Source organism: Sander lucioperca, chromosome 9 (genome assembly GCF_008315115.2).
Source record: "Sander lucioperca isolate FBNREF2018 chromosome 9, SLUC_FBN_1.2, whole genome shotgun sequence".
Classification (NCBI taxonomy): domain Eukaryota; kingdom Metazoa; phylum Chordata; class Actinopteri; order Perciformes; family Percidae; genus Sander; species Sander lucioperca.
This window is the reverse complement of record NC_050181.1, coordinates 142,481-165,902: the sequence shown is the minus strand read 5'-3', so window position 1 is coordinate 165,902 and position 23,422 is coordinate 142,481. Positions and strand designations below refer to the sequence as shown.

At 38.3% G+C, this 23,422-nt stretch overlaps 1 protein-coding gene and 1 long non-coding RNA gene across 3 annotated transcripts; one reads left to right on the top strand and one right to left on the bottom strand.

Annotated features, from left to right (window-relative positions):
* The first annotated feature begins 536 nt into the window (after nucleotides 1-536).
* LOC118495782 lies at nucleotides 537-5,468 on the top strand. Its single transcript, XR_004898216.1, has 2 exons — nucleotides 537-2,028; nucleotides 4,750-5,468. It is a non-coding gene; the product is annotated as an uncharacterized LOC118495782 (long non-coding RNA).
* On the bottom strand, nucleotides 4,718-19,767 carry LOC118495780 (myosin-7). 2 transcript variants are annotated; one of them, XM_036004876.1, is made up of 39 exons: nucleotides 19,597-19,767; nucleotides 19,440-19,478; nucleotides 19,052-19,264; nucleotides 18,679-18,822; nucleotides 18,401-18,557; nucleotides 18,274-18,301; nucleotides 17,532-17,637; nucleotides 17,335-17,427; nucleotides 17,196-17,259; nucleotides 17,009-17,107; nucleotides 16,804-16,907; nucleotides 15,990-16,128; nucleotides 15,748-15,866; nucleotides 15,471-15,620; nucleotides 15,159-15,329; nucleotides 14,761-15,070; nucleotides 14,566-14,645; nucleotides 14,223-14,428; nucleotides 13,785-13,908; nucleotides 13,270-13,406; nucleotides 12,899-13,154; nucleotides 12,484-12,726; nucleotides 12,200-12,376; nucleotides 11,942-12,087; nucleotides 11,401-11,491; nucleotides 10,928-11,317; nucleotides 10,699-10,825; nucleotides 10,439-10,557; nucleotides 10,147-10,343; nucleotides 9,724-9,907; nucleotides 9,200-9,365; nucleotides 8,976-9,100; nucleotides 8,585-8,893; nucleotides 8,294-8,497; nucleotides 7,863-8,159; nucleotides 7,372-7,476; nucleotides 6,356-6,451; nucleotides 5,837-5,971; nucleotides 4,718-4,838 (listed from the first exon to the last, which is right to left on the bottom strand). In XM_036004876.1, the coding sequence occupies exons 3-39, from the start codon at nucleotides 19,250-19,252 to the stop codon at nucleotides 4,818-4,820; spliced, it is 5,820 nt and encodes a 1,939-aa protein (XP_035860769.1). In that variant the 5' UTR covers nucleotides 19,253-19,264; nucleotides 19,440-19,478; nucleotides 19,597-19,767; the 3' UTR covers nucleotides 4,718-4,817. The 2 variants fall into 2 exon arrangements, with proteins under 2 accessions (XP_035860769.1, XP_035860770.1); XM_036004877.1 differs by having other exon boundaries at nucleotides 14,566-14,642.
* Nucleotides 19,768-23,422: the final 3,655 nt, after the last annotated feature.

The window sequence follows — 23,422 nt, the reverse complement described above, 5'->3', positions numbered from 1 at the left end:
GGAAGAGGTGTGGATCAGGGATAGGCTTGATATCAAGTCTTATTTTAAGCAGATAAATCACAACAGGTCATTTTATGTAATATCTTACTACCTACTAACTTAATTCAATGAGTTCTTTTGGGTGTGATTTCATAGTTTCAATATTTAGCTTTGTTTATAGTTTTTGATTTGTATTTAATGTATTGTACTTTAATTTGGAATTACACACATTCAATTATTTCCTACTTTGTCAGGGCTTTTATATGTTAAACTTAAATGATGAACCTTTTTAACCCGTCTTCGGTTGAAAAGTTTATTATTATGTTTATTTCCAATTATGATCAATTTAAACCTACTTGGTATTGATATATGTAATGAACTGATGGTTAGCTTGATGGTGTTTTAAGCCCAAAACGTCTCCTTCCAGGAAGCGCTGACTTCAAGGCACCTAACCCTGACCTTAACCCTAACCGTAACCATAACCATTGCCTAATCCTAGTGCCTTCCAGGCAGCGCCGCCTGGAAGGAGATGTTGGGGGCTTAAAACACCGATAAACTGATGGTTAATAACATTAACCCTTTTTATGGTCGTACAGTATATTTAGATTTAGGGTTCAAACAATCCATTTAAATTCAAGTTGACATGTTAAGTTAAAATGTTCATTAGATCAACAGGATCAAGATCCTTTGCCATGATTCTTCCTTTCCTCCTAAGAGCACCAGTCGATTCAGTGTGAATGACTAAATAAAATCTGTTCTTCAAACATTGGGCTTTGAGAACAGCTCTGGACTTGTCATGTTAAGATTCCTAATCAAAAAGATAAAGTTCAGCTGAGGTCATTCATATGAATAGCTGCAAAATACCTTTCTGCAACCTCTCTTTAGACAAGTGTCGCAGCTGTTGTAGAGTGAAAGCCAAGGTCAGGGACTATAAATTATCACTCATGACAGTTCTACCCAGCTAGTTCTACAGCCTTTGTCTCATGGTTTCATCATGGCATTGTTTCCTTTCCTTTGGCCTTGAGGACAAAGATAACCCTGTGAAATTCTTGTCTGGATTTGTTCTCTCTGATTGAGAAGGGCAGTATCTGATGAGGGGTAACAGGTGCATGGCGATAAAAATATACCTTAGTTTATTCTAGAACAGAAGTTACGTAACTTTTTTTATTTCTATTCCATTAAAATATGTAATCGTTTGATGGTTTGAATCCATCCATCTTAGTCTAAATTTAGTAAACATGAATCAAAACACATTTAAGTGAACACTGCTTCAAGAAAAACAAAACCTTCATTTTGTTGTTTTGGCCTCCTTTCATGAATGTAGCCATTTGTCCACTCTCACCATTTGTCATCCCTTAGCAATTAAAGCCATATGCATGTTTTGTTTACTCTTGTAGAATGGCAATGATGAGTGCTGAGCAAAATTCCAATGGACCGTGTTAGAGTTGATCAGAATTTGCTTTTACATTGTTGGACTCATTCTTATTCTCAGCTGTCCAACTCCCTGTGAAAATCGTCGTCTGCTTTGTGTCCCCATCTTGGCTTTCATCACCTTCTCGCTGTTTGGACACAGAGTTGTAACCAGAATCCTCTAAGGTAATGCCACTTGCGTTAGCAGATAAAATCTTTATTGGAAAGAACAAACGGTGTCACCTTGATATGCTATTGCTGCTGTTGTCTGCTAATTAATCCTAAAGTATTTCTAAACACACTGAAGTCCTAGATGTTAAGCAGTTGACACAGATGAGCCTATAGCACAAGGGTAATGAGGTTAAGTTTTAAAGGGTCAGCAGAAGAATTAATAAAGCCATGGCTTACATTGTTCTGTTAGTGTTAGCATGTGGATGACAAAGAATAACACTATACAATTTATTTCTTATTTTATAATCGTGTTGACAATATCTAATCCCTTAGAAGGACGAGGGCATGTGAGATCAAGGTCAGCATGTCGTGCTGGACTGATATCCACCCTTCACTTGGCTCCCTCTGACAGTGTAGGAGCCTCAGCATCAGTCCCTCCTTTGTGCTGCTGCAGGAGAATGAAGTACGGTAAGCCTGTCGAAGAATTTGTGTAAACATTGCTGATTAAATTCAGTTTGTTTTTAGATACTACATTTCAACTTCGCCTTTTTATTTGTTTACATTGTATTTTGTTTATATATTATTCATATTTAATAATTGTTTATAATTATATTATTTTTAATTTATTGATTCTGTTTTACTATATAAAACAATTTACTTTATAATGATCGCGTCTTAGCCAAAGCAAAAGGCAACACTCAGTGTTACATTGTTTTACAGCATGTTGTATAATGCAGCTAGGCGATATGGTTTGAAATTACGATAACATTGTTAAAATGGATCTGTTTTACAATATTGAGATATATTGATGCAATGATGTTCATTGAACTGATGTTCAAATAAATAAATGTTCCACTGTTATGCATTACATGAGACCAAACTCTTTATATGTGTAAAACCAAGACATTCATTTGTACAACAGAAATGTGCAGAACGATAAAATTCAGTGTATCACCATTATAGAAGTCTGTTGAAATGTTTATCAACCATAATAGTAAATTATCTCCCATTGGAATTGACTAGAACAATGTCAGTGAATCATGCTATTTGGTGTTATGTTAAACCTCTCCTCAAATGTAACATTGTTAAAATATTGTGTCTAATTTAATACTATAATATGTTACTAAACACACAAGTGGAAATGTAATCTGTTACTTCAGGAAAAATTTAAATTAACATAGGTTACATACGTAGTTAGGTGCCTAAAATGAAAGACTTTCTGAACACCAACATCTAAAATGCCAGAGGAAGTCTAATTTACCTATAGATAACCTTTTTGTGATGTAATTTTCACATCTCTGTATAAAGATTCCAAAACTGTTCTCTTCTGGTTTGGAAGGAACTTTTTTGCTTCACATATCCACCCAGTTATATTAGATTAATAAACATTACATTCATGAAAAAAAGTGAGATCTTGTTTGCCAGTGTTAACCAGGTAAACTAACTTTCAGGCTGTGTTTAAGCACTTTGGGACACCTCTGAAATGACATTTAGACCATTGTGAGCTACTTTCCACTCAAAACATTTCCTTGAGAGCTTGCTGCTCTTTTCTGTTTTCAATCGTTTTACAGATTGATTTACAGTTTTATTGCTGTGATTAGGGGGGGACCTTTATTAGAAAAGAATGGGGTCCTTCTGACGCTGCTGCAGTGTTTATTGATGTATATGTGTATGCTGCAAATTTGTGTACTGATTCTAATATTTCTAACTCAATTTTATTATTCAGTTAGTTTTATTTATTTTTTTCGTTCTATTTTCGTCTTATTAAATAAAGCCATTTGTGCACTTTACCTCACAACAATGCACTGCTGCAATTCTTTTAAAATGTTGATTTTATGTAATCTGTAAAGTGATCTTGAAAGTGGTTTACAGATTATTTATAACTTAGTTAAATGTTGACATCAGTGGTTGGCCATTACATTTGAGATAAATAAGACTGTTGTGTGTTAGTTAACTCCCACCACACCACCAAGAGGGTGTTTTTTTCCGGAGCAACTTCGGGTTGTGCCCGACACAGATAAAACCCACAGTGAGTTTACACCCTAGGGAAGAAGGTGTAATCAATACTGGTGGTGAGTCTGTGTCCATCGGGAACAGTAGGTTCTGTTGTGTTTCTTTAAAAACTCAGAGACCTGGGCGCCAATTGGTAGAGAGTGCACGAGGCGAAATACTTTCTGAGTTTTCCTCTAAAAAAATATTCAAATCTCCACCACTGATATAGAAAAGGACAGAAAATATATAAACAGCTGTTGCTGCTGCAGTGTTTATTAATGTATATGTACATGCTGCAAATGTGGGTACTGAGGTAATCATTTTTAACTTTAGTTTTATTATTATCATTCAGATGGTTTTATTTTCAAACTTAACTATGTTGTGGATTCTATGTACTGGTATAATATTTTTTATCTTATTTCTTTTACTTATTTTTAGTATTATCAAGTGTGTTTTATTTTCCATCTTAATTTCCATTAAATGTTCCTTTTTTTGTCTTTTTTATCTTATTGTAAAGCACATTGTGCTGCATTTCTTTTATGAAGTGTGCTATACAAAGTTAAGTAAAGTTAACGATTACTAACTCATATATTATGTTGTAAAAAAAGCCAATATTGTTCCTATATGTTGTCAAGCTGATATACAGTATCATTCTAAGCCTATCTAGTCATAAATCCCTACCTAGAAATAACTATATAGGTAGGGACAAAACTGGAAGATAATTTTTTTAACAATCTGACTAACAAGTAATGAAACTTTTAGGGTTGATGGGTGTCAGTTAAAACAGTGATAATCAGTGTGTTTGTCAGATTGTCAAAAACATCTCTGCAACCATAATAAGTCAGAGAACAGTTCAGAGCTTCAGCACAAGGTGGCAGGAGTGTGATAGTAACCCTTCTCCATGTGGACCCTCTGCAGAAAGTGAACAAATTAGTTTTGTAATAGGTATTGATTAGCTGTCCACTTTTTTGTCCGTTTCTTTTGTGCTTTTTTTAAATGTTAATCCATCTCCTGTCAAATTTAACAACTAGGTGATTGTTTTCATTGATGATAAAGTGAAAGCTTTAACATACAATTTGTATATGACAGGTCTCCCCACTGACCCTGCCTCTCCAGGTTAATGTGGAGAATTCTACCTGATTGAAATAAATGAGGACTCGACACGTTAATTGTAATGCACTTTTCTTTATTCTACAGTTACTCTGACGACAAAGGGGACCACAGCACAGAAGATCCCGGAGGTCTTAGGTCGTCGTCCGTGAGCTTCACTCCTCATCTAACCCTTTCTGTGATGAAGAATGATAAGGCAGTAGACAAACAGAGATGGATTAGGGACAGAGGACCAACAAGACTCAACAAGTGTTATCAAAGGTAACTTGGCTAAAATTTTACAAGTTAGTGATTCTGACAGTAATTCTACATGAATAACATTTATTTTACTGCCCACATTCCTTTACTGTAGTATGTTGGCTTGGACACTAATTATTTTAAATACATGAAAATGAATGTTGATTTTGTGGGATTAGATTAATTTTAACAATGTAGCACTGAATGTAGTATATGGAGGAAAGTGTTTTAAATATTATAAAAAGTTAAAGAGCCAAGCCCCCTTGAGTTTAGTCTCAAGCCATTTGGGTTTTTTTAAACTAAAAACTAGAATTCGAAGCCTAAGTTCTGAGGAAATCATTTAGTCTTTTTAAGACATTTAAAACAGTTATCTTTCAAACTGGGACCCTTTGTTGCATGTTGTTCCCCATCTCTCTCTACCTGCATTTTTTTTTCCACCTTCATTTTTTACAGGCAAGTTATTAGGAACAGGTTCTTATTTACAATGGCGGCCTGACAAGTGACAAAGCCACTTAGGGGAAGGGAAGAAGGGCTAGAAAATAAAATACATTAGACATTCATACAGTTAAAATAAACAAAAAATCATGTATTTATTGTCAACTCATTAACAAAGGCATAACATGCCCAGAAATGTAATTATTTTAGAAAATAATATGTAATGCTTTCTGTGTGACAAAAAATGCATACCACTAACCTACTAAATTGCACTAATCCAATTTAACAAATCAATAAAAAATGTAAAATAAAATTGATCTATACAAAGTCTGGTCTGTTTTTTTACTCCCATTACAAATGATCATTTCTATAATTATTTTGCATTACAAATAAAAACAGCTTAAATGGGTTACATTGATATGGGAATGAGGATGATTGAAAGATAGTGTGCAATATTGTGAAGGCAGTAGGACAGCATACATTATGAAGTGTAGCTTCTTACCTTTGAGCCCACATCACGGCTCTTGGCACGCAGCTTGTTGACCTGTGACTCGGCGATATCGGCTCGCTCTTCAGCCTCATCCAACTCGTGCTGCAGTTTGCGGAACTTGCCCAGATGAGTATTGGCCTGCTCTTCCTACAGGATTCAACAAAAACACAGGCCACAATATTCCATTACTACAATAGGCAATGAACCTGAGGGAATTGACTTAAGGCCACATGATCTGATGAAAGGGTAAACAGCATCAACACTAGTTTGTAGTTTACCAACTAGGTCTAAAAGAAGTCACAGTGGAGGCTGAGATGTTTCCTGGCTTGAATTCAAAACAGCTAGTTTTTTAGTAGTATTTCAGCATCTACAAAATGTATAATATAAGCATGCTATAAACTACAGTAACTATGAGTGAAAAAGTATTTTTAAGCCTCAATTTAAATTTATGAATTTAAAACAAAGAAACAGCGTATACATCTCTTGAGCACACAGCACAAATGAAATACAGCTTTTCCAGTCCACACTTACAGCCTCCTCAGCAGCTCTCTTATAGGCTTTGACTTTCAGCTGCAGCTTGTCAACCAGGTCCTGCAGACGCACCATATTCTTGCGGTCTTCCTCAGTCTGTATAAATCAAGGGAATAGGAGAAACTCACAAGTTTGATAAGGCGTATTCTCTTCATATAGTATCTTAATTTTCACAAAATTTGGAAAAGTAGGTGTGGTATAGTGGAACAATATTTTGTGGACCCATGCATAAAGGCATATTTGTGAACAGGCTAAGAAGACACCTTTTAAAGAGATACATACACATATAAACAATATATTTGGCACCAAGATCCCTTTTCAGTGGGAAACGGTATATCTGGCTGATATAGATTTTGGCAATTGGAAAACTAATGACAAAAAATTACTTTGTATACTACTAACAGCAAGCAAAAAAACAATAAAAAATGGTTAAGGGCAGAACCACCCACCATCGAGGAATGGATTGATATTATTTATGGGATATACATTATGGAAAAACTGTCATTTTCTCTTAAAGTGCAAACAGAAAAGTTCTATCGGATCTGGACTAAATGGACGGAGTATGTAAAACCTGTCCGACAGGACTTCATATAACTGCATCTGTATTGAAGGATAACATAATCCCTTTATTTAACTCAGCCTTTAAGGTTACTTATTTCTAGAGCACAAACCTATCCACCAAAGTGTCAAGTTATCCCCAGCTTTCATCTTCTTTGCGTATATTTGTTGTGTATATAATGAGTCTGTCACTAAGATAGTCTGTAAGCTCCCTAGTTCAGCTTTGTTCTGTGTACTCAAAAAAATGGAAAATGGGAAAAGCAAAAGAAGTGATGTTGTTGTTGTATGCAACTGTACTTGTATTGTTTTGCTTTTTCAAATAAAGAAAGAATAAAAAAAATAAATAAATAAAAAAAGAAGAAGACACCTTTTAATGGTACATATTTTATGGATGATAATACACTAATACACTTGTTGCTATTTGTATAGGTTATGGAAATAGGCTGAAAAAAAATCACCTGGTAAGTGAGCTCTTTGATGCGTCGCTCATATTTGCGGATTCCCTTCACTGCTTCACTGCTCTTCTTCTGCTCCGACTCCACCTCATTCTCCAGCTCCCTAACCTGAAAACATCAGAAAATGATTTATTGGAAATTCACTGGTTCACAAGGAGCTAAGCTCAAAACATTAATCAATATATTTTAACATTTCACTCCAAGAGAATTATGCGGCTCTACAGAGCTTTGTAGCCAATTTCAGGTACATTTTACAGTATCAAAGCTCTGATAAACCATCGGCCCATAATCAAACAGCAGAAAGACGAAGTAAGTGACTGCCTAGTGAAGGAATTGAATTATATAACAAACTAAAGACACACATTTATCTTAGGATTTGATAGACTGTTTTAGAGTTCAAAATATGATACATCTTTATGAATATAAAATGAATGTTGGTCCCACAATTGTACTTGCAGAAGTGTGTGATTTGTATATTGGTAAACTTCTCTTACCCTGGCCTCAAGCTTCTGCACCTGCTTCTTGCCTCCCTTCATGGCGATCTGTTCAGCTTCATCCAGACGGTGTTGCAGGTCTTTGATGGTTTGCTCCATGTTCTTCTTCATACGCTCCAGGTGAGCACTGGTGTCCTGCTCTTTCTTCAGCTCCTCTGCCATCATGGCAGCATCAGTAATGGCCTTCTTGGCCTTCTCCTCAGCGTTTCTGCACTCCTGCACTGCTTCCTCCACTTCAGTTTGAAGCTGGGAAGCATCGACCTCAAGTTTCTTCTTCTGGTTTATCAGGCTGGTGTTCTACATATTTTCGAGATGTGAGATTTGAGAAAATATTACTGCACTTAGAAATAGCAATGCTTTTGATTTCTTTATAATGTCCAAGAAAACTAGTCAGTCATCCATGGTTGTTGCATTAAATTATGAGTTCTCACCTGTGAATGCAGGAGCTGCACCCTTTCACTAACATCCAGCAGCTCTTGCTCAGCAAGTTTGCGACCTCTCTCAGTTTGCTCCAGAGCAGACCTGAGCTCCTCCAGTTCAGCCTGAAGCAGGTTGTTACGCCTCTCAACAATGGCCATGTTCTCTTTAAGATCATCATTCGCCCGAACAGCCTCATCCAGCTGAATTTGGCAATCCTTCATGGTATGATATCAACCACATTGTTTAGAATCAGTATGAATTTGAAACATCTTAAGGAAGTGAGCCTTTTGTTTTCAATTTACCTTGAGATGTGCATGAACAGATTTAAGTTGTTTCTGGGCCTCAGCTGCCTGCCTGTTGGCTTGACTTAGCTGGATCTCCATCTCATTGAGGTCTCCCTCCATCTTCTTCTTCAAACGGAGAGCCTCATTCCTGCTGCGACACTCAGCCTCAAGAGAGCTCTGCAGTGTGTCAATTGTCCTCTGCAGGTTCCTCTTGCACTGCTCCATCTCCTCATCTTTCTCAGCTAGTTTACGTTCAATCTCAGCTTTAATTTGGTTGAACTCTAGCTGGGCTCTTAGAATCTTACCCTCTTCATGCTCCAGGGAGGCCTGGTGAACAGGAGGTTACAGAGTTATACATAACAGCTCAGACAGAATTTACTATAAAATGTTTCATTCCGAAGGCCTGTACCTCAGCTTCCTCAAGAGCAGACTGGATCTCACTTTTCTCCTGTTCCAGTTGTTTCCGTAATTTCTCTAGTTCATGGATGTTCTTTCCACTCTCACCAAGTTGCTCAGTGAGGTCAGAAATTTCCTCTGTGGAATACCAAGCAGTGTGATTTAGATGGGTTTACAATTTCATCTGTAAAATATGTCTGCAGAAACTTGGACACAAACCCTGGCAGTATATCTTACCCTGTAAGTTCTTGTTCTCTCTCTTCATGGTCTCCAGTTGATCCAGAGACTCCTCATAAGAGTTCTTCAGTTTAAAGAGGTCAGTGCTCAGAGCCCTGGCCTCCTTCTGGGAACTCTCCAGCTCACACTGAGACTCTTCGTATTTCTGCTTCCACTCAGAAAGGACCTACAGTGGAAAGAAAGGCCAGCGGTAAGTGTATATGTGCCAGACGAATGGAGAAAGGACTACAGGCTTGGGGAATTTGCCTCGCATTAAACAATTTCTCCCATTAATAACAACAGCACTCCAAGGTGGAGAACATATAAAGCTCACACCAACTCTCTTCATTGAGCAATGGACATGACCCCTAGCTGCTTCAGAGAAGTTGCCCTAAAGTATCCTGTAGTTGTACTTGGCAGCTCTAAGCTGTAAATGTGTTCCCACAGGAAGCCGCACTACTGGCAATAGCAGGTTCAATGTTTTGCTGGTACAAAGGTTCAGAGGCTACAATGCAAATGCTCGAAAATTCAAAGTAGTATTTTACCTTATCAAAGTTTCTTTGCTTCTTGTCCAGAGCAGCAGCAGCAGCATTAGACCTCTCCACATCCACCATGAGATCTTCAATCTCATTCTGCAGCCTGTGTTTGGTCTTCTCCAGAGACGAGCATTTAGCATTCACTGCTTCCACAGCCTCCTCAGCATCCTGCAGACGCTGAGCCAGCTTTTTCCTTTAGAAATTGATCATTCAAGCCATTTAATGTTCCTGCAGTTGTGCTTGTTGGATAAATTCAAATAAATTCAACTAATGTGACTGGCTGCTCGGTCATCTAACAGACAAACTTTTTGTTCGTCTTACATTTTAGTAGGAACATAACACAAACAAAAAGCTGATCTGCTAGACAAAGAAAAAATGTCTTTTTAGAAATTAAATATGAATATCATGAATTTGGATCTCAAACTGTCTTACTTTGCCTCCTCCAGTTCCTCAGTTCTCTGGATGGCATCAGTTTCATATTTAGTTCTCCACTGAGCCACCTCAGAGTTGGCCTTGGACATGCCTCGCTGCAATTCACCCTTGGCCTCCTGCTCCTCCTCATACTGCTCCCTGAGCAGGTCACAGTCATGTCGAGCAGACTGCACTGCATGGGCCAGGGCACTCTTTGCCTATCGAAACAAAATTGAATGAATGAGTAACGCTGTAATATACTTTAATTAGAAATGACTGTCCAGTGTAATTGGGCACTGCAACTTTTTTTTACCTTGGTCTCCTCTTCCAGTTGTCGCTTTAGGTCTTCAATTTGTTGAGTGTAGGACATTTTTCCCCTCGTCAGTTGAGACACCAGGGAATCCTTCTCTTCCAGCTGCCTTGTGAGCTCACCTTGTATTGGCAAATGCAGATATTTGTATCACCAAAAAGTTAACTTTTGAAAGAAATTTTGTTTTCTCAGTATTCATTTGAAAAATGTATACATGAAAATTGTCAGATATCAAATACATCAAGTAGATAGCAAAAATATACCATTTTCCGTTTGAAGTTTTGCTTTTTGCATATTGAAGTCATTGATGCAGCGTTGAGCCTCTTCAAATTTGGTCTTGTATTCATTCATCTGATCTTCCACAGTCCTGCATGTCTTCTCTAGATTTGTCTAGATTTAAAATAAACATTTAAATATTCCCATTTAACCTGAAATACCCACATATCCGTGCAATGTCAACAATAGCAAGAAATGTTTGTCAGTTTAGCCAACCTTTGTCTTCACAATATGTTCCATATTGGAAACCACATCATCCAGCTCCAGTCTGAGCTCACTCTTCTCCTTCTCCAGTTTCTGCTTGACTCTCTGCAGGTTGTCAATCTGCTCTCCCAGGTCAGCCACACTGTCAGCTTGTTTCTTCCTGAGTGTGGCAGCAGTGGCTTCATGCTGCAGAGTGGCCTCTTCAAGATCTCTGCGGAGTTTCTGGAACTCAGCCTCCCTCTTCTTGTTCATCTCAATCTGAGCAGATGTTGCTCCACCAGCCTCCTCCAGCCTCTCGCTGATCTCCTCCAGCTCTCTGGCCAAGTCTGCTCTCTGCTTCTCCACCTTGGCTCGGGCAGCTCTCTCTGCCTCAAGCTCTTCTTCCAGCTCCTCAATGCGGGCCTGGAAAAGCAGGGTTGTTTAGTCAGTACTTACTACTGAGTGTTTCACCAATTTTGAATCATTACACATGAATCGTCCATTACCTGGAGCTCCTTCAATTTCTTTTGAAGCTGAATTGTTACCGCCTGCTCATCTTCTATTCTATTGTTGAGCTGACTGACTTCAAAATCTTTCCTGTGGTGAAATAAAGTTGTTAAGAGTTAGAATAATTGGTCATCTGTTTTGCCTGTATTCTATACAGCGTTTGTGTACTGTATGAGATACAGACATGCTGTACATACAGTAGAACACTGATTCTCAAAGTGGGGTCCATGGCACTCTGCCTGGGGCTTTTACAAAAGGCTTCATATATTAACCAATATTTTGTATTTTAAATCTATAATAGTTCATAGATAACGTTCTAATCTAACAAATCCAACTCTTTAATCTGCAAATATCTTATAATAATATATTTCAAATACTTTTCCCTTGAGTTGTTCTTTCACATAACTAAGACGCTCAAAGTGTAAAAAATATGCTATGTCATATTATTCCAAGGAACCTTAGGGGGTTCCCAGTATATTCTCTATCTTGTAAAGGGTCCTTGGCTGAAAAAAGATCTCTGCAGTAGAATAATGTGATTACTTTTTCAGATGCTCTTCAAGTTGCTGCTTGTCATTCTCCAGGTCCATTAGACTCTCCTGGGTTAATTTTAAGTCTCCCTCTAGTTTCCTCTTCGCTCTCTCAAGGTCCATCCGAATCTTCTTCTCTTGTTCCAGTGAACCTTCAAGCTGGAAAATATCATTACAGAAAGTCAAACTATTGTCCTCATTATGCAAGGAGCATATGATCTTACTAAACACATTAAATTAAGGTTGCGACAATACGTTGTAGAATTCTTACATCGTCCACTTGCTGCTCCAGCTTAGCCTTGGCCTTAGTCAGACTGTTGACTTTGTCTTCTTCACTCTGCAGATCATCCAGTGTTTGCTGATGAGCTTCCTGTAAGGCTTTCTTTTCTTTGGTCAACTTAGCTATGATTTCATCCAGAGCAGCCATCTCTTCGACCAGGTTCTTCACCTGGGAAATTAGAGATAGGTATTGAAAAAGTGTACTGGTTACAAATGTGCTATGTGTTCATTTACTTAATATTAAGAGAAATAGAAATAGCTGAGTCATTGTCATACCTTGTTCTCTGTAGCATGCTTCTCTTTCTCCACTTTAGCCAGAGTTAACTCTAAGTCATCAATGTCTTTCTTCAGCTCAGAGCACTCGTCCTCCAGCTTCCTCTTCTTAGCAGTCAGTTCAGCATTCATCTCCTCCTCATCCTCCAGTCTTTCTGTCAGCTCTTTGGCTTTTGCCTCCAGCTGGATCTTGTTTTTGATCAGCCCCTCACATCTTTCCTCAGCATCTGCAAGATTATCTTGCTCCTGAATTGAAATGGTCATTAATTTGATAACTTTGTTAACGTAGGATAATTTTCTATATAAACGATTAATAAAAAAATAAATAATAATATATATATATATATATATATATATACTGTATTGTTATATTACCATTTTGACATTAAAATATTAAGAATGCTGTCATTAGACTTACAGCCTGGACATGGAGTTGCAGGTCATTCTTCTCTTGAAGAAGAGAAACCATTTTCTCCTCTAGTTCCTTTCTACGAGCTTCAGATTTTGCGTAAGCCTCCTTCAGCTTCAGGAATTCTTCCTTCATGTTGGCCATCTCCTTTTCTGCTTCAGCAGATCTCAGCAACGGTTTGATCTTGAAAAACAGCTTCATCCAGGGCCAATTCTTCACCCCCATGAAGGCACGGATGTTCCACTGGATCACCAATAGTGCATCTCTGTCAAAGATCAACCAAGGTTATCACTACCACTTACACAAAACAAAATCATTACTTATAATCGTCATCATTTACTTTGTTTTAGTTAATTTTTTTAATTCCTGATTCCTCTTACCTCCTTTCATAAAGCTTCTGGAATTCTACTCTTGCCAGCAGACCTCTTGCTCTTGCCTGGATTCCAGTGATGATCAGTGACAAACGCTCATCCCTCATCTCCTCCAGTAGCCCAAGAAGACCAGCCTTGAAGAACACCTTAAGGAGCATGTAAATATCCGCTAGGTGTTACACATAAGTGCTTGCACCCTTTTGAAAGAATACATAATACATTGTTCCTCTTAGAATTAAAAGTTGAACTCAAGTGAACTCTTGCTCAATGCAACACACTCATGGATTTTGCTGATACAGGCCTATTTGGTCTGGTGTAACCAGTAGCCTATGGTGGCAAATATAAGTTAAGATAAGATTGCTGTTGAACTAGCATTATTCAGATTGTTTATTGATTTAATGACTCTTCTAGACTATTCTTCTTCTACTTGTACTACTGTTCTGCTACATTTTGCATTCCGTCGTTGATTATAGACTAAACATTTGTAACAGATGTGCTTTGGACTTTTCTCTTTTATGAATTACCTTAGTGTGTCCAAACTTGTATTGGATGTGATCAATATCCAGAGACCCAAGAAGTTTCTCAGCTCCCTTTCTACTGTCAATAAACTGACCCTCAGGGATGGCAGCAGGATTCAGGATGCGATATCTAGAAAAGAAAAAATAGTTTGGATAATATTTACCGTTGGCCGAATGAAGCCTCATGAAGCTTTGTGAACCATTTTTACTTTATTTTCTGAGCCCAGTAGATGGTGCTCTTTGTTCAACAAAGGGTTGGAAGCACACTGAATTGCAATTTCTTGAGTCTTTTTCTTTAAACCAAGAGCACCATCTAGTGGGCTCAGAAATATATATATATATTTCAAACGGCCTCATGAGGCTTCATTTGTCCATCACTAATATTTTCATTTTCTTTGGGAATTATAAAGTATGTGACTAAACATTTGACATATGAGATAATACCTCTGTTTGAAATCTCCATAAAGGATTCTGTTGGGGAAGCCCTTTCTGCAGATCCTGATGCCTTCCAGCACACCATTACAGCGCAGCTGGTGCATCACCAGAGGGTTCTCCATGGCCCCAGGAGTCTTGGTCTCATTGGGGATGATGCAGCGAACAAAGTGAGGGTGAGTAGACCTCAAGTTGGTCATCAGCTTGTGCAGGTTCTCCTGAGGAGGTAATTAAACCCTGTGTTTAACTCTCAGTTTAGGTGAGTATTGTAACACATATCTCTATTACCAACGTGAAACGAATCAGTCATTGTTTTTCCTATGAAATAGCCATTCAGACATTTATGTTTACTAACCCTGTGCAAGGCAGACACTGTTTGGAAGGATGAACCTTTCTTTTTGCTTCCTCCTCCTTTGCCCTTTCCACCTTCAGCTAATAAACCGGTGTACAACTCAGTTAGATTGCCTTAACAGACATAGGCATAAACTTTTCAAAAATAATATTGACATTCCCAGTGGAGGTTAATGCAGTACATTCAGTTTATTCCTACCTGCTTCTGATCCAGCATAATTTGCAAAGAGGACAGATAACAGTTTGAGATTAGACTTCTGGTAGAGTCCTACAACGGTCTCATTCAGAGGATCCTTGTTCTTCACCAGCCAGTTGTTGATATTATAATCAACAGTTCCAGCATAGTGAATCAGAGAGAAATGGGCCTCTGGTCTCCCTTTGATAATTCTGGGCTTCTGGAAGTTGGCAGATTTCCCCAGATGGTTGTCATAGAGCTTAGTTTTAAAGGTGGTATCAGAGGCTTTGGGGAACATGCACTCCTCTTCAAGGATGGACATGATACCCATGGGCTGAAGGGACAAAAATATGAGTGGTTTTAAAAGAACATGTTTTTTAAAGTTTTTTTATTCATGAACAGGTAATAGTCCAGCATCTCACCTTTTCAATCAGGTCAATGCAGGCCTGCAAGTCCATACCAAAATCTATGAAAGTCCATTCAATGCCCTCTTTCTTGTACTCTTCCTGCTCCAGCACAAACATGTGGTGGTTGAAAAACTGTTGCAGTTTTTCATTGGTGAAGTTGATGCACAGCTGCTCAAAGGTGTTGAACTGAAATGTAAAGTGACAAAACTATAGTCATTTCCATACTCATATCTTCATTACCTGCATTAAGTTGAAAAGATGTGGAGTTGAATAAATTAATTTGCCTGTATAATATAGATTGAATAAACATAAATAGATGAAGCTCACATCAAAGATCTCAAATCCAGCAATGTCCAGTACACCAATGAAATACTGGCGAGGCTGCCTGGTGTCGAGGGATTGGTTGATCCTCACCACCATCCACAGAAACATCTTCTCATACACTGATTTAGCCAGTGCACCAACAGCATAGTACACCTAAAGAAAATCCAACCTTTAAAGTTACATTAAATAACCCTTATTGTGCACTCAGTATTGCTTCCTTCATCTATTGTACTTTAGGGGACACCTTCCAATAAATTCAACTCTTAAGTTTAATTCTTACCTGCTGGACATTTTGTCCCTTGGTGACCCACTCATTTCCTACTTTGACTCTTGGGTGACAGAGACCCTTGATGAGGTCAGCAGAGTTCAGGCCCATCAGATATGCAATTTTGTCAGCAACTGTTGAGAAATTGTGGTATTAATTCATCAAGGTTTTTGCTGCTTTTCAAGGTCTTTATGATTCTTTTATTCCTGATTCCTTTAGCACCGTTGGCTGTATTTTGTTTCCACAACATCTCTCACCTTCAGTGCCATCAGCCTCTGCCTGTTCTTCACGCTGCTTGTTCTTGAATTTCATATTTCCATGATGCATGATGGCTCCAGTCATCTTGTAAATGCCATTCTTCTCTTCTTGAGTGAAGCCCAGCACATCAAAGGCTTCCTGAATGAGAAGAGGGGTATTATATTTGATGTCTGATGTCTTTGACTTTCTGCATTGTATCACGGTTTGCAGTAGAGTGACGGGAGAGATCTGGGCGATAAAGCAGTACTTTTAAGAGTAATATTTTAAACGTGGGAAAAACACATGGGAAGCCAGAGCAAATGCTCCTGGCTGTTTTAACAACAGTCGTTATGTTTGTTGGAGACACCCAAGGTCAAGTCTGAATGATCATTGTTGGCGAACAAAGCGGTATTGATCATCTTGACGACCCCACAGAGGTTAAGTAGCTGGATTTCCATAACGTTCAGTCAGAACTGATGAAGTTCCTCAGATGAGAGACGAAACGTCTTCAGAGCACCTTTTACCAATTCCAGTTGCCCTTGATATTAACCCTCCCCTGGATGACTATGACCCTGGATGACTGAGAACCTTCACAGACAGTATGCTAGTGATGGCCAAATGAAGCCTCATGGACCTGCAAACCATTTTTTCCTTTTTCTGAGCACACTAGATGGCGCTCTCTGTTCAACAAAGGGTTGATAGCACACTGAAATGCCATTCCTTGAGTCTTTTTCTTTAAACCAAGAGTGCCATCTAGTTGGCTAAGAAAACAGTTCTCGAAGCTTCACAAGGCTTCATGTAGCCATCACTACATTATGGTACATCCCTACTCACATCTGTTGCTATCAGCTCTTCAGAATCATTAATGGAGGCTACTGTTGTCTCTCCTTGGGAGATGAAGGCGTAGTCATAGGGGTTGTTGGTGATAAGCAACATTTCTGAAAAGTAAAACAGAAATGTTACATTTTGTATGCTAGGGATATAGCAACATTACAACTACTAGTTGTTACTGGTCCAAAGTATAGTTGTTTTCATTTACCAAGCAGCTCAGGTTTCCTCTGAGACAGGATCTGATAGAAGATGTGGTAATCTCTCTCAGCTTTAAGCTGAAAAGTGACACGGGACTTTTCCAGCAGATCTGTAAAGGAATTTGCATTAAGTAACTGTGAATGTGATCATTGTTTACATTGGACAAACATTGAAAGTTTAGAGAAAAGACTGCTTACATGTCTCAATATCAGCTGAGGCCAGCTTTCCACTGGCTGCAAAGTGAATTCGGATGAATTTGCCCTAAAATGTATGACAAAAGAAAAGTTAAAGAATAGAAAAGGCACAGAGGTATATTCATTTCAGACAGAAACTTACAAATCTAGAGGAGTTGTCATTCCTGATGGTCTTGGCATTACCAAAGGCCTCTAAAGCAGGGTTAGCCTGGATGATTTGATCCTCCAGGGTACCCTAAAAGATTTGTTAAATTGGTCACTATTTGTCTCTACAATACTAACGAAAATGATGCATTGTGCCGATAAAGGTTGTATTTTATGTCATTTCAACATTTGAACCTTTTTCTCGGAACCTGCGTCCTTCTTCCCGCCTGCAGCTGCGATGCTGGCAAAGTACTGGATGACTCTCTTGGTGTTGACCGTTTTCCCAGCACCAGATTCTCCACTGAAGACACAAATCGGATTGTTTTCATAAATAGACAAATGGGCAACACACAACTAGTCAGGTCTTTGATTAATCAACAAAAATGCATACAAGTTACAATCTGTAAATACTGATACACCTTTTCAGTGGAATACATGGAATTTTCTTTGGCACGTGTCTTTCTAGACACGTGCCGCTTGTTAAAATATTAATATAATCTATCATTATCCTTTTTAAAATTCATTGTTTTGTATTGGCCTATTGCAGCTTATAAAACAGTAGCAAATTATTACAGTAGTGACAGTATTGATGGCTTGCTTGTAGCTGAACCATATAACATAAAAACTATCCTGAAGAATACATGCTGAGTGTTGTTTAGTTATTTAGTTTCTTGCCATCAAATCCATAATCTAATGTAAATGTTTTTATTCAGGTATTCCCATCCACTGGGGCGTTAACATGCACAACTGTTCACTGGTAACATACCACTTAAACAAAGAACATATTACTGGGATTTACCGGAGCATATCAGCAAAAACTCACAAAACCAACAAATTATATTCAATGGCTGGCTACTGAATTGCCACTTACTAAAATTCTCACAGCATTATATAATTCTCAATTGCAGTATAACATAGTCATCAAAACATAACTTACGTGATGAGAACTGACTGATTTTCTCTGTCTGGGAAAGAGAAGAAAGGGTCACTTAAGGATTCTAGGATTCCTTAGCATTTGTACACTTCACCTTTCTGTGAACATATGGTAACTGAAAGTGAATTACCAGTAAGCATGTACTGGTAGGCATTGTCAGAGATGGAGAAGATATGAGGAGGAGCTTCAGTCCTCTTCTTTCCTCTATAGGCAACAACCACCTCTTGGTTGTAGACTGGCAGCCACTTGTAGGGGTTGACAGTCACACAGAAGAGCCCAGAGTAGGTCTGTAAGAATGATAATTTGGAAGCAGACGTTTTTAAGATACAATCACATTAGCCATTGATATATGAATGTAATATGTAGTTGTAGTGTAGATGAAGGGTACAATCTAAGCTTTTAACTTACATAGATCATCCATGCTGCATAACGCTCTTTAAGGTTAAACAGCACAGCGGGCTCATGGAGGAAGGTCAACATCGCCATGTCTTCAATTTTATCAAACTTTGGCGGGTTTTGAGGGTGTACGTCACAGTCGTTCACTGTGACAATCTGAAAATGGAGATAGTGAGAATTAATACACTATTATTTATCCTGTTGAATTAGAACTACTGTTTACTAAATGTATTTAGTGTAGGACAGCGCATCATGCCTCTGTGCATAAGAGTCTCTGGTTTCTACTGTTTCTTTGATATGTATGACTAAAGGACAAATCCACTTGAATCATCACTTGCATTACCACTGTGTCTTAGTTAGGAAACTAGTTGCATCCATCACTGACCTTCCCTTTTGCAGTCAGAGCAGTGACTTTGTCCCCCTCACGGCTGGTGATGGAAGCCTTCACGTACTCCTCGTCAGTATCAGGAACGAAGCACTCCTTCTTCATGTCGAAGGCACGGGTCTGGGCCTCCAGACGCTCCCTGTCTGACTTCCTCAGGTACGGAGCTGCTGCCCCAAAGTCTTTCATGGCAGCGTCGCCCATTTTTCACCTTGTCTACAGAAGAAAGAATCTCAATATAAATTCAGCTGGTATGCATTTATCTAAAGGCAACTGCAGGATAAAAAGAACGCCTATGCCAATATAGTCAGGTTTTATATTTGTTAATTCCTATGTCATGAAATTCACTGTTTTTAAATCAAACACATTTTAATTTTTCAGATGCTCTTACCTTACCAATCCCTACCACGGAGACTGAGGTGTGATGGTCCTAAGGAAATAAATAATGGAAGCTGATGAGACTAGTCTGCCGTCCACATCAACACAGGTAATGCTTTAGAGTCAAAAGTGTAGCGTGGGATGTGTAAGCCATTGTTCCTGGACCTTACCTTGAGATAGAATGGTGACCTATTGGGGGTTTCACCATGAGTTCTCTTTATAAACAAATCCTCTCTACCAAATATGGAGGAGCATTCAGGGTCCAGGAATGTTATTGTGTCTGTGTTGGGTTGGTGGTACATGAAAGGGAGGGGGTTAATGAGTGGAGGAGAGCAATATAGAAATCAGCGGGTCAGAGTCTTATCAGTGATGGGGTCCCCTGACGAAACCATATTAGGAGCTCCATGCACTGCAGTGATTAATCATAGGTATCCTCAAGCAGCCATGGGACCACAACTCAATCTTTAAATAGACACAGGGAGGAATTCCTTTCTCTTCATCCTTTAAGTCTGCTTCTGTTACAGGAACAATACATGCTGTACTGAGCAGAAGCATCCTCACTTTAGACAGGCAACACTCATACTGGTAAAAAAAACAGTTTAAATATATTTAAATGGTATATGATCTATACAGATATGGTGATATTTAAATAGATGGTGATATGCCCAACTTCAGGATGTCAAAACCTTTACAATTTTAAAGTAATTTTTAAAGTATTTATTTGTGAAACCTAGTGTTTTTTATCAAAGCAAGTCAATCAAATATGATCACTGATGAAGTAGAAAATGATGTGGACAAACAGATGTTAGCTATCAGAGGGCAAATGCCAATTTTACCAGTATTAACAAAAATGAAAGAAAACATCCTTAAAATATGTTTCTATATAACATATTTCTAAATAAATTAAAATGTCTAAAAACGACTAGACCTGTTATATGTTTCGTTGAGTTATGTACTACTAACATTATCCAAAGTGTTTCCAACAATGTTCAAACCCAGAGGAATCTGTGATTCTATTCAAGGTAACGATCCCTTACATTTGGTCGCCTGTAAATGAGATCATATAACCTTTAACCCTAATCTAGTTGCTCTGACTTCCAGAGAAAACAAAACAGAAAGTTAAAAAAATAATGGTTAAATAAAAATTAAAGCAAGTAGAAGAAAACAAGAAATTCATCATTAAAAAATGCATTTTGCTAAAATCTAGAGTGAAAATGTCTTAAAGTGGCTATATGTAACTTTCAGTTTGTGTTCATTCTAGCGGCCACCTTGGACAAAAGTGGTAGTGTTTTTACCACACCTGCTGTCGAAAAGGTCTTTTCTATACTGTGCTGCATTGCACACTGTATATTACTGAGTTAGCGTTGCTGGGAGGTCATATAGTCGCAATGAATGTTTTGCTCAACCAGAAAATCATTCATACAGATGCATCATTGCATTTCAAGTGTTTAATACGGTAACTAAGCCTACTTTGATGTCTCGTGAGCTAAACCGGGTATCACTGTCACTGTGTCACGAGCCAAAGCATTAAGAGATTGTAGTAGCAAGCAACGTAGTAATAACTTATATAGCGCATTTCATGAAACCCACAGACACTTTGCACAAGTAATGTTACAGGGGGACAAGGGAAAGAAAATAGTAGGCCAACACAAACATGGACTAAAATAAATAAAACATCCGCGCTAAATGGAAGGGGGACATAATTTAATGTAGGTTACTGACCACATTGCGCATTGTAAAGTTATTTTATTAATGAAATAGACATATTACATAACTGAGGGGCAATTCGGGGTGGGTTTTGAATCATTTACAATCCTGTAATTGTCTCCATCTGTTAAAAGCCCGACAGAAGTTGACTCACGTTATCGTCCGTTGTCTTTCACTTTACCTTTTAGCTTTTAGTTGTTCTTCATTTAATTTTCTTCTTTTCTGTGATGATCCTACCCCAGTATCAGCCATAACTACAACAGATAACTTATAAAATAACATAAAATACAATTAGGCTCACATAAAGACATCTCCTGCTACCTTTTACCTGGCTCAAAAGGCTGGATACACTAACACAGGCTTTTCCGGTGTTACAAAGAAATCTGTGACCCTTCAGAATGTGTTACTGTAGTGCCGTCTACCTGCCGCTAATCATTCTGTGACTTCACAGGAAAAATCTGACCCAGGCAGATGCCTTACTAAAAACTATATCAAAATTGCGTTCTTTTCACTGTTAGTCTCGTTGGTCTCATGCTGTTACAGGTCAGTTAAGACCATTTTATGAAAAATGACAGAGCTTCAGAGACATTAAGAAGTTACATATAGTCACTTTAAGTTATGAATTATATATCTGGTTTTTTTTTGCATAATTGCAAAATAATTGAGAAATCATTACATTACATTCTAACTATATATTTTTGCATTTAAACCTTTAAATAATAAAGGAGTTGGAGAATGAGAAAGAAATAAGTAGACATCAATGTATGTATCAATGCATCGTGGAACAGAAGCAAAAAACCAAAGGATAGTTCACGTTCTTTGCACGCTTTACAATAATACAGAGAATTTCATAAATGTAAACTATTGGTATTGTTGTCTAAACACAAAGCAAGACGCAGAAAATATCTGGAGAGATATTCCAGGGAAGTATGTCATGTATGGGTCTCCATTACCCAGAAGGCTTAAGTGAAATCGCAGTGAGGCATTTGTAACATATTGTGTTTAGTTATCATAGAATGGACTTTGCGGTAACATAAACAGCCATCAGATACCAAATGGTTCGGTCTAAATACAGAACATTTGTCTCTGAGATTAACCAGGCGGCAAGTGCGAGGCACACAGACAGAGGTCTGCCACAGGTGACATGCTTGAGATTCACTGAAAGGCAGTTATGATGACACGCAATAGAGGGCTATGTCAGCATGATATGCTCCAATACGATGCCAAGGTCACTGTGGAAGCCTTCTCCCATTATCAGTCAGCAGCCAGTGAAAGCTGGCCCCTCAGTTACAGTCCTGTTGACATGTCGTTGTGTCTTTAGGGACAAAGATAACTGTGTGAAATTCCTGTTTAGCACACTGCACTGATTGAGCAGAACAGCCACAGAGGCTTTCAGGATCCCGCCTTTGCCTGCATCTAGGATCAGTTGTAGCAGATGATGGCCTCGCACTGGGTTCTGTCTCACATAAATACACTGGGAGTGACAGATATTTCCCACAGCACATCAACTTTAAATATTCCATTTAAAATGCCACCCCTATGTGGAGCCTGCTGAGCTGCTTCAGTTTTATAGCATATTTTAATTCTAGTCATAATTTTGATATCTTTGAAATCTACTCATTAAGTCTGTTTATACACCTACCAACTGCTCACCCTTAGGTGCTGTTCACCGAGCTTACAGATTTTTACTCCAAAACATATTTTGATTTACATTTTATGACCTAACCCACTATTTTAATAACGCATAATCAATAAACAACATACGTTGTCATTTTGTATAGCAACTAAAATGCACAGCCAGTCACTAGCACCAGTAATAATCACAGGCCCTTCAGAGGTTAAGAGATAAAAAGAGGGTCAACAGCTGCTGACAAGTGCTGAGATTATTTCCATTCTGATAGCTTCCCGGGCCTGGTACTGACAGCTGGCGTCAGGGTGCCAAATGGAAGTGAGAGATGCCATGCCCCTGCTAAAGACGTGAAGATAACACTGACCTTACAGGTCAAACTTCTTTTCATTAACCGAAACATGATTCAAATGCTTTGTTTATGTCAAAACAAATAAACATTGTCACCACATATATTTCATTAAATACAAACTGGGGGAGGATATTTAGATGGGGCATTTTGCTACATGTCTCTGGGCTTTGGTCACCTACTCATTACATCAGCAACTCTCTAAGGCAATTTTTCTTCTTTTTCTTTTAAACTCAATTTTACCAGGAAGCTTTTTTTCTAATTTTACCATTGACTTCATAACTATTTATAGGTTTGTTCTTTCCTCTGCTTT

Excerpts from the sequence above, each read along its gene's own strand:
- LOC118495780 (XM_036004876.1), bottom strand. The coding sequence starts at position 19,252 with ATGGGCGACGCTGCCATGAAAGACTTTGGGGCAGCAGCTCCGTACCTG. Across the intron at positions 15,867-15,989 it reads AGAGGCTGATGGCACTGAAG|TTGCTGACAAAATTGCATAT; the intron begins GTGAGAGATGTT and ends ATTTCTCAACAG. Across the intron at positions 12,727-12,898 it reads TGCAACTCCATGTCCAGGCT|GAGCAAGATAATCTTGCAGA; the intron begins GTAAGTCTAATG and ends ATTTCAATTCAG.